The sequence below is a fragment of the Trichomycterus rosablanca genome, chromosome 18 (genome assembly GCF_030014385.1).
Source record: "Trichomycterus rosablanca isolate fTriRos1 chromosome 18, fTriRos1.hap1, whole genome shotgun sequence".
In the NCBI taxonomy this organism is placed as follows: domain Eukaryota; kingdom Metazoa; phylum Chordata; class Actinopteri; order Siluriformes; family Trichomycteridae; genus Trichomycterus; species Trichomycterus rosablanca.
Genome location: NC_086005.1, coordinates 8,092,263 through 8,103,099, shown reverse-complemented (window position 1 = coordinate 8,103,099; position 10,837 = coordinate 8,092,263). Strand labels below are relative to the sequence as shown.

The 10,837-nt window shown below is 39.3% G+C and overlaps 1 protein-coding gene across 4 annotated transcripts in view; it reads left to right on the top strand.

The window, feature by feature from the left end:
- The first annotated feature begins 251 nt into the window (after nt 1-251).
- Nucleotides 252-10,837, top strand: part of ppip5k2 (diphosphoinositol pentakisphosphate kinase 2) — a 31,144-nt gene continuing 20,558 nt past the window's right edge. For all 4 annotated transcript variants that reach the window (XM_063014595.1, XM_063014594.1, XM_063014593.1 and 1 more), the window contains exons 1-16: nt 252-505; nt 1,538-1,733; nt 2,145-2,235; nt 2,629-2,714; nt 4,306-4,460; nt 5,667-5,768; nt 6,026-6,187; nt 6,791-6,912; nt 8,162-8,263; nt 8,401-8,487; nt 8,762-8,837; nt 8,918-9,027; nt 9,107-9,192; nt 9,419-9,544; nt 10,317-10,438; nt 10,546-10,728. In XM_063014595.1, coding sequence (XP_062870665.1) covers nt 350-505; nt 1,538-1,733; nt 2,145-2,235; nt 2,629-2,714; nt 4,306-4,460; nt 5,667-5,768; nt 6,026-6,187; nt 6,791-6,912; nt 8,162-8,263; nt 8,401-8,487; nt 8,762-8,837; nt 8,918-9,027; nt 9,107-9,192; nt 9,419-9,544; nt 10,317-10,438; nt 10,546-10,728 — 1,962 coding nt within the window. In that variant the 5' untranslated portion in view covers nt 252-349. The remainder of the gene's footprint in view (nt 506-1,537; nt 1,734-2,144; nt 2,236-2,628; nt 2,715-4,305; nt 4,461-5,666; nt 5,769-6,025; nt 6,188-6,790; nt 6,913-8,161; nt 8,264-8,400; nt 8,488-8,761; nt 8,838-8,917; nt 9,028-9,106; nt 9,193-9,418; nt 9,545-10,316; nt 10,439-10,545; nt 10,729-10,837) is intronic.

The following is a 10,837-nucleotide window of genomic DNA, read 5'->3' as shown; positions in this document are numbered from 1 at the left end:
CTGAAGCCCTTTTCTAGGGAATGCTTTGCGGACTATCCCATTTAATCATAAGAACAACTTTTTCTTTTTCCTTTTAATTGCATTAATTGGCAGAGTGCTAGTGCAAATGTACTTACGCATCTGTTTTGTTTTTTCAATCACAGTGAAGAATACCCCAATGGCTGGCTGTGCAGAACAGGAAACGGGCAACACGGTTGCAGCTTGGCTTCTTTAACCGTGCTGGTATATGAGCCTGCACCAGAAGTGCCTACTTTCAACTCTGCCTGCCTTGTGAGGCCGTGGAGCGGGCGCAGCCTGGAGCTGTAGCTTGTCCCTGCGGCACAGCGGGCACCAGGCATAGTGGGCGGACATGTCAGAAAACGAGGATGCCGATCACCCACGATTTTTTGTTGGGGCTGATGATGGAGAGGGAGATGAGCTGCTTGACCCTGGACGAGTGCTGAGCTACGACTGTCTCTATGAGAACGTTGAGGAAGAGGACGAAGATGAGGAGGAGTATGACTCGGTATGTCTGAAAGCTGCAGTTCTTTATTACTGTTTGGGAATGGATGTAAATTATACAGTATGTCTTTGTGTAATGGTTTGGTACTTGTGTAACCATAGTTGTGATAAAAGCCAGGAATAGAGCCAGTGTGCATTAGAGTTAGCAAGCTTTTATTGTACACACTAAAATATGGCTGCAATTTTGCTTTTTTTATTTCAAGTCTTTTGGTGTGTACTACAGTAAGATGACTTATTCTTATTTTTTGAGGGGGGCACCTATGCCCATATTGCCATATATGGCCTAGAGCGGGCAGAGCACAACCTTTTCAATCGCTGGATTGACAGCATGATGCTTCTCCAAGAGTGTACATCTATTTATGTTGCATAAACAGCAGCTTAAAAGGAAGCTTTAGGAGGAGATGTATGGGTCTCTAAGCGAGCACAGTGTAGAGCTGACCCTAAGGGAAAACTTAGCTAATGGGAATTGTGAATGACTAAATTGGTTAAAAACCTATTTAGGTTCTCCAGCTAAAAAGGATTTGAAAATATTACCTGTTTGTGATCTTGACAAATTTAGCCTGTTTAGCCATTGTTTTAAAGGTGATGTATGCCCACAGCTTTTCGCTACAGCCTGTGTTAAGATAGCTCGATAGCTAACTTGAGCAATGTTTGTGATAAATAAAATTAAGGTCAAAACAAACAAAAACTCTATAAATAATTTTAATACATTGATTATTTTCACTGGTTAAAAATGGCATGTTTACTAAATTTCAGTTAACTCAAAGACATCAACAGCACTAAATCTAAAACCTATGAGGTTGTTGACTGTATAAACCTTGGATCATAATATTAGTGTGCTTGTATTGTGTCCACCCTGCATACATACTGATTTATGTCCCCATCTAAAAATGCAGTCTTTACATCTAAACAAAGAATGCCCAGAATTTAGCTGACATCATTAGACCTGAAGGACAGGCAGTGCAGACTGACCTCTTCAGTGCTTATCCAACTGCTCTGTAACACCTTGAAATGCTGTATTTTCTTTATCCTGCAGCCTCCAGAGAGACAGATAGTGGTGGGCATCTGTGCCATGGCCAAAAAGTCCAAGTCCAAGCCGATGAAGGAGATACTGGAGCGTCTGTGTCTGTTCAAGTACATTACTGTTGTTACATTCGAAGAGGATGTAATTCTCAACGAGCCTGTCCAAAACTGGCCGCTGTGCGACTGTCTTATTTCATTCCACTCCAAAGGTGAGTGGGATCACGTTAGTGTTCCACATACAACACCGTTTGCACACATGCTGCTGTTATGCACGGCAAAAGAAAGTATAAACACAGACAGTAAGGAGGCTTTCACGTGACAAGCTATTTGCGATTCGAAATGGTGAAGAGTTAAATCTGTTTTATTGAGAAGTTAATTTTGTGAGGGTGCAATTTGAATAATTATTCTCATAACATAAAAGCCAGAAAAAAATTCAGTTTCTTAATAATCACTGTGTGCACTAACAGTTAGGAGCATCTTGCTGCAGTCTTTGATTGAAGTGGGTTTCTTATTAATTTTCTATTAAATATCCTGTTAAAATAATGGCAGTTTTAAAATTGTTCTGTTCTCTGGATGTGTGTTCATCAGGTTGTACTTTTTGTTCTTGTAATCTCTTTAAGGATTTCCGCTGGACAAAGCTGTGGCTTATGAGAAGCTCAGGAATCAGTTTGTGATGAATGATCTGGGGCTGCAGTACAGTATTCAGGACAGGTGAGCTCCATGACTGTGGTAGAACCCTACACATAGCAGCTTTGCTAAAATAGTAGGTCAGGCATAAACACGCAGACAATGGGGTTTGTTTAACAGCAAAAACGTCATTTAATACATTTAAATGTAAAATTTGATTAAGAATTATAAAAAATTTATTGGGGCATTGTCACGATTATTTGAAATTAGGGTAAGTCATCAGTAATTGTAACACTGTTTTTGGATTCCCCTTTTGGATTCCCACACAGGGTAAGGAAAGCCAGGCTATGCCTCATGTGTCTCCCCCAAACAAAACATTATTTATCAGAAATCGAAAATATGTAGTTTTTAACCTTAGCATTGATTGCTGTGTTTTGAAAATGTGAACAAATCTGTGTATTGTGTCTTTCCGTGTAGAAGAGAGGTCTATCGGATTCTAAAGGCCGAGGGAATTCAGCTTCCTCGCTTTGCAGTTCTAAACAGAGATCCAGCCAGACCAGAGGGTTGGTATAAGAGTGTTTTATAAGGTTTTGTACAGCTTATACAATTATAAAACAGCTTTAACAGAAAAAAAGAACAACATGACCAGAGTTGGGCATAAAGTGAAACAAAAGACCGTTTTTTTTTTTTATTAACTGCCTTCTCCACAGTTTTTAAGATTTAAATGGTGCCATCTGCAGTTTGGTGTTTACTAAACTAAAAATAAATGCTGCCTTTTTAAATAAAGACTTCGCACACACGAGAAAAACTTCCCTTAATCTTCCACTTTTCTGATTTGCACTGTACAGAGGAAATAAAATAGATAGTCTGTGATTTGATTCCTCTGATAAAACCCCTATTTTAGTGGGTTCTGGCCTTTTGTGCAGCTAAAGGTCTTATCGATCAATCCTCCCTGTCTCTGTGGTAACAGTACTGATGCCATGGCAACAACTGTCATGCATTGCTTAGTTTTTAGTTCCATCCCTGTCACTTGTGTGTCTTCATGTTTTTTTTCCCTCATTTACTTATTTATTATTCATTAATTGATTTAATTATTGCATTCATTCATTCATTTTATTTTTTAGCTGCTTTATCCTGATCAGGGTCGTGGCAGGTTCAGCTTCACTAGCAATCACTGGGCATCCTTCTTTAATCAGAATGTTGACTTGTTTTCTACCCCTCTCACATGGGAATGTTGAAAAAGGGCTTGTTAATGTCGGTAACGTCTATAAATACTGAAAGGCACTAAGTTAGATTTGAACACGCATTTATTGGCGAGGGATTCCTTTAAGCGGTATTGCAGTGAAGACTAAATGGAACTTAATGCCACTGTGAGACCCTGTTGTCTTTGTGGTTTTACTATTAATAAAACATCATTTAGGTCAGGCCAGGTCATTTAGCAGACATTTTTAGCTGCACAAAGACCTGACTGTCGATATTTGTCTCTGCTAAGTGCCTACTTCAATCAGACCCCATTAGGCTGTCATATAGAAGTGCTAGACAGGGAATTGCTCAGCCTTTGTCTCCAGTGGCTCATACACCTGATGATTACAACAGTCCGTAGCTGAACGCAATTCTAAGTCACTTTGTGTTTTAGTAAAATGGGTTCTGTGTTGAATAAACATGTGCTGTTTAGTCATACGAATTAAATTGGAACTTATATTGGAACTACCTGAATTTTTGGCTTAGGAACACCAAGGGTCCTTTTCAGCAACAGAAAAGTTTCTTGTATTTTCCTCCACCAAAGTATGACCTTATTCAGTTTCCCAAAAAATGTTTGGACATTAAGTTGAATTTCCATATTACAAGTTAAGGGTGAGTATATTCTTAACTGAACCACATCTTCCAGTCTCAGCTTGCAAACAATGTGAATGGATTTTAATGTGACCCAGACTTTATACTGTGAGTGGTGGGCAGGGCAGATAATTTTTCTGAACAGATTTATTTTTGGTCTGTTCAGTTGCATTTAACTGTACATTATGGCTGCTTTTGACTGTTCACACAGATCAGTCTTGAGTTTATTGGACACTATCTGTGTTTGAGTCCAGAGCTTGGACTTAGTTCCTGGGATTCAAAAGAGATTGTCAGCTCTGGTGTGTTTATTACTGTTTGTAGAATGTAACCTGGTTGAAGGAGAGGACCATGTGGAGGTGAACGGAGAAATTTTCCAAAAGCCTTTTGTGGAGAAGCCAGTGAGTGCCGAGGACCACAATGTCTACATCTACTACCCCACATCTGCAGGAGGAGGCAGCCAGCGGCTCTTCCGCAAGGTACATGGAGCAATCCACCAAGCAGCGTTTTTAGCATGGTGACTCTCAAAACTCAGGTTACAGTCATATGTAAAAACTAAGATCCTCATAAACTGACCGAGCCGTATTTTCCAGGAGATGACGCTTCAGTCAGCAAACAGCCCCGAAATAAATGCAATTATTAATAAATTACATTATAAACTGAAAACACTGTGCTGTCTTTTATAGAATTCTCCTGCTTTGTATATATTCTTTATTTTAATTTTAGGCAGCTGCTGAACTACCATGGGTGGGACATTTTGCCAGATAACAAACGTGGTAATTAGTGGTAGCAAGGGAGGTTAATCGGTAGGTTTAAGCTCCTATACTGCCAGGTTCCTACTGTTGGACCCTTGAACAAGACCCTTAACCCCTCAAATGTTTAGATTGTATTGGGTCACAATTGTAAGTTGCCTTAAATTAAATTGTCTGTTAAAGGCCATAAATGTAAACGTTAGTATTTCAGACCGGTATGGTAACTCAGTATGACAATGAATTCACTCTGTTAAATTAAGTGCTGGTCCCTGGAAAGGCCATTAAAGTAGAGTACCTTTGTGGTAAAATGGTTGGTTTACACCATAAATGTACAGCAAAGAAAAATGTGGCTGTGGGCAGTGGTAGCTCAACGGTTAAGGTACTGGACTTATAATGGGAGGCTCTGCCATGTTAACACTGTTGGTCCCATGAGCAAGGTCCTTAATAGTTTAGCTTGTATAATTCACAATTGCAAGTCGCCTTGGATAAAATGTTGTGCATTTAGCACTTGCATAGTCTTGTCAATTTGGTCCATAATATGAAAGGAGTATTTCCTACACCTTGTGGAATACATGTCACATTTATAAGGGATGTAAATTGAGGGCAAATTGGGATCCTACTCAGTATTAGCATAGCCGTTAATTTTAGTTATTTGTTTCTGATATTTTGATGAATTCTTTCACTGCACACTTCTTTTTGTAGATTACATGAAAAAATACAGTTAATAAACCATAGTGTTTAAGTAAGTCTTCAAAACCTACATTTTGTATTGCTTACTGTGCTTTTTCCTGAGAGACTGGCACCCTGTCCTTGGTGTATTCTCTCTTTGGATAGGTTCCGAATCCACTGTAAAATTGACCAGGATACAGTGGTAACTGGGATTGCTAGTACAGGTAAATGTAATGTTTTCTTTCCCCCTGTGCCTGGTTGCAGATTGGCAGCAGGAGTAGTGTCTATTCCCCTGAGAGCAGTGTACGAAAAACAGGTTCTTACATCTATGAAGAGTTTATGCCTACGGATGGCACTGATGTGAAGGTAATAAAGCGTTGCTGTATATGTGTGTTGTTAAGGGTTTTTTGAGCTAAAATGATGTATTAACCCAGATTGATTACTTTTTGGCTGTTTTTTTTTTTTTTTTGGTGGTTTAATCAGTAGTAAGGTGCTGTTGCCTAGTCAAGGACTGCCTGGCCAGGCATAAACAATTTTCTTATTATTTATTCTGCTCATACATACATACTTCCTAATCATTTTCTTTTTGTTTCTTTTGTTTTTTATACTTGCTCTTGTTTTAGGTGTACACAGTGGGCCCTGACTACGCTCACGCAGAGGCTCGTAAATCTCCTGCATTAGATGGAAAGGTCGAACGAGACAGTGAAGGAAAAGAGGTTCGCTATCCGGTCATCCTTAACGCCAGAGAAAAGCTCATTGCATGGAAAGTCTGCCTGGCATTCAAGGTAAACACAGGAAGTGAAATTGATCTCGCAATCTTCAGACCATTTAAGCCCATTATCCCAAGTGTTTAACTTAATTATTGAGTCATTATCGAGTCAGACTTGATCAAAGCACACATTTAGCAGTGCGTGGATGTAGGAGGAGTATGGGGTATTAGCCCGTTTCAGTGTTTACTTTCAGAAAAAGCTTAGTCTACAGCAGAAACTGTGCAGTACAGTTGTCTTGTTCTGGGCTTTGCCGTGCGGTCCACCACTTTCATACCACAGTCAAAATTTCACACTATAGACAACCGTATTGGGACACACCTTTTAATACTGAATTCAGGTGTTTCATTCAGTCATTGTCAGAGGTGTTTAAACAGCACATTTACATTTTTATTGCTATTATACATTTATAGCGGGTCACTCATGTTTTTGTTAAATGCCTAAATGTAATGTGTTTTAATCTTCTTAAAACCTGTAAGCCTTAACACGCCTGTATATGAAATCTATAAACTATAACACTTCTGTATATGAAATCTATAAGCAATAAACACTCCTGTATATTTACTCATCCCTGTAGTATTGTACGCATTGACATGCTTTGTCTGCTTTGTTTACTAACAGCAAACTGTGTGTGGGTTTGACCTTCTCCGTGCTAATGGGCAGTCATACGTTTGCGACGTAAACGGCTTCAGCTTCGTCAAGAACTCCATGAAGTATTATGATGACTGCGCGAAAATTCTTGGGTATGTTCAATTTTAGATTGCAGGAATGTCTACCATTGCTTCAGATTCCTCATCACATCACAGGGTCATCACATCACAGGGAAATGTTGTGGTCATAGAACTGTGTAAGGTTTTAGTTGGCTTTCAAAGCAAAGGTGACAGGAGAGAGTCCCTTTGTTTTACAGTGGAGTCAGAAAGCATTAAAAGCCCTTTTAAACAGCTTGTCTGGTGGAAATGTAGTAAAAATAAAAAAAAATTAAATATCTTATTCACAGAGGTATTCAGTCCCTTTATTTAATACTTATATTATAGCCTTATAGCCTTAAGTCTTATTTAATATGTTTACAAACTTTACACACTTGGATTTGGGTAGTGTACCTCATTCTTTATAAAAGATCTTTTAAGCCTACATCAGACTCAGGTGTGTGCCTTTCCAGACTGTGTTGAAACAACATAAATTGCAACAGGTGGATTTGAGAATAGTTCTAGACACAGCTCAAGTATAATTAAATCAAACAGGATGCACCCGACCATGATTTGGAGTGCCACAGCAAAGGGTCTAAAGTTTTTTCATTATTTAAAAAAAGAAAAATCTAAAAGCACGTTTTCACTTTATTATAAGTGATGTGTGAAGTGTAGATTAGTAAAATGGGGGTAAAATGGCAATTACGTCCATTCCAATCAAACATTCCAATCAAACATCAAATCCACAACACAGTGAAGTGTGCCAAAGTCAAGAGGGTCTGAAAGCTTCAGTCTGGGTAAAAATCTGACAGTCTACTTTTACAGGCTGCACCATGAACAGTGTAATTATGTTTCAATTAAATCCTGGGGTGCCAATATTAGAGGTACAAAATCCTGCTTAAGCGCTGTAATCTTACAGCCTGTGGTGGCTTGATAACATTTCATTAGATGTACATGTTCCTCTGTATTAACATACGACCTGTGTTAACACCAGCAAAGGTCTCATTTATAATCTGTCTGACACTATTGAACTGTGAATTTTCTACAGCTTCTTAGTTAAAGACCACCCATAGGCTCTGGCAGTATTCCACTTTGCAACTCTGATATAAGGCATTATTGATGCAAAGCCTCTGATCTCATTAAGTAACAACACTTTATGTATGGTAATGACATAGATTAGGTCACTGGTGCTCGAACTGTGTGGCATATTTTCAATGGCTTATTATTAATTTGATAACATTTGACATTTGGGGATTAACATTTCACATAAATAACAGGATGTCTGACTTAAACTCTGTTTTCTCAGGAACATCATCATGAGAGAACTAGCTCCTCAGTTCCAGATACCATGGTCTATCCCTCTGGAGGCAGAAGATATTCCAATAGTTCCCACCACCTCAGGCACAATGTACGTCCTTCATTAAAAACTTAATCACACTAATACACCAGTCAGCCACTTTTTACTGTTGTATCAACAGAAGTGTTAAAAGTACACAAGAATATACAACATGCTTTATTTATACCTCTGTATATGATGATTGTTAGGATGGAGCTGAGGTGTGTCATTGCAGTCATTCGGCATGGGGACAGAACTCCCAAACAGAAGATGAAAATGGAGGTTCGGCATCAGAGGTAAGGATCATGCACATTGTTTAATTCCTAGTTCTCACCGTTAAACTATCATAAATGGGGCCGAATCAAAATGTCATGCTTCCACATCCACGGTCATTAGCCAATTTATTAAACATGGCTTTTTCCTCTAAGAAAAACTAGCTGGAGTTTTTATGTTTTGTAAAGGTTTTACCATGTTTAAATTTTTTAAATGCAGCCTGTAGTAACCCATGGTCCTAGTGGTGTTGAGTAAAATAAGCAACCTTCCGGCTGAATTGTTTTTTGTTCCTTTCAGATTTTTTGACCTCTTTGAAAAATGTGATGGGTACAAAAGTGGAAAGCTGAAATTAAAAAAGCCAAAGCAACTTCAGGTAAAAATTAGAAAGTTCTTGTATGGATATCTTAAGTGCCTGTTGCAGAATGGAAATGCTGTACGTTTTCATCTTTACAGAAAGTTTTAGACATTGCCCGACAGCTGTTGGTTGAACTTGGACAGAATAATGATACAGAAATTGAAGAAAGTAAAGCCAAACTTGAGCAGCTAAAAACAGTCCTTGAGATGTAAGAAATGTTCAGTTTAACATAAACACAAGGATGTTTATTTTATTCAGAATTATAGAGCTTTCATGTCTTGTTTCAGGTATGGCCATTTTTCAGGCATTAATCGCAAGGTCCAGTTAACATATCTACCACATGGTTGCCCAAAAACATCTAGTGAGGAAGAAGGTAAGACAATTCTTTTTTTTTTTTTTCATTTTCAATTCCCCACTGTGTATTCTGAAAGTCAGATCAATACACGCCCCTTCTGATGCTTGTCCAATCAGCAGCCTCCTCTTATCACCTGGCAGTATTGGGGTCCCACACAGATCCCTTTTGCCTGTTTCATTAAATAAAGTTGTTGTGTTTCATATTTTGATGTGATACAGTAAGACATTTGTGTGTGTGTGTTTAGATGTAAGGAGGGATGACCCATCTTTATTGCTGGTGCTCAAGTGGGGTGGTGAGTTGACTCCAGCAGGCAGGGTGCAGGCAGAGGAGCTGGGCCGAGCATTTAGGTGCATGTACCCTGGAGGACAAGGTACAGACACACCAGCATCCACTTTCTTATCCATCTCTTTAAGTCTCATTCTTTAACTGGTTCTCATTGTTAAAAAAAATGATGTAATGTGTTTTTGAGATGTTTTTCCTTTTTTCTTTTATTTATTAATTTTTCTTTACACCCAATTCAGACATGTTCAGTTGGAGTTTATCTCTCCCTTGTTGCTGCCACCACTCTTGATTGAGGTGGATAACCCTCATTGGTTATCACAAACCCCCACTGATATGCGCATAGCTGCCAATCGCTACTTTCTACCTGCCAGGGTTGGGGTTTCACAGAGCGCAGCATCATGTACAAAAAAAGCACAGGGACGAGGAACCCTGCTTTGACCATTCTGACACTGCCTATAGAAATACAGCCAGTTGTGTGTAGCACAGCTGGGATAAGAATTTGAGAGCTTGGTAATGCGGAAGTGGTGGAGTTAATGTTTTAGACCACAACAAATGTTCCGTAAAGGCTGTAGAATTAAAAAAAGATAAAACAAAAAAACTTTTATACTCAGCCGATTAAACAGACAACATGCTGTGTTATGAGAAAAAGAGCCTTGACCTCAGCCCAACTAAACAGCTTTGGAATGAACTGGAACATCAGTTGAGGCTTTCTCGACCAACATCAATGCCAAACCACACATATGTTGTTTTGACCTAGTAGGCAGAAATTCCCTCAGACATATTTCAAAGTCTTGTGAGAAGCCTTCTCAGAAGAGTGGCTATTGTTGAAAAGCTGAAAATGTAACAATATCTTATCACAGGGGACTATGCAGGATTTCCTGGCTGCGGCCTGTTGCGTCTCCACAGTACGTATCGACACGACCTAAAGATCTACGCCTCTGATGAAGGGCGAGTTCAGATGACTGCAGCTGCTTTTGCCAAGGTGCAGTTTACTAATGAGCTCTCCCGCTCATTTGGTCGTCTTCCTCTTTAAATTTGCAAAAATTTGTGTTTGCAAGACTCATGTTAAGCATATGCTGGTGTTTGCAGGGCCTGCTGGCATTGGAGGGTGAGTTGACTCCTATCCTGGTGCAGATGGTGAAGAGTGCCAACATGAATGGCTTGCTGGACAGTGACAGTGACTCTCTGAGCAGCTGCCAGCAGCGAGTCAAAGCTCGGCTTCATGAAATTCTGCAGAAGGACAGAGACTTTTCCTCTGAGGATTATGAGAAGGTTGGGGAAATAACGTCACAGAATGCTGGACATCTTTAGAACCACAGACACAGAATGAAGCCTGGGAAATCTTTGTAGTCACAAATTAATCAATCACATTATCAATCAC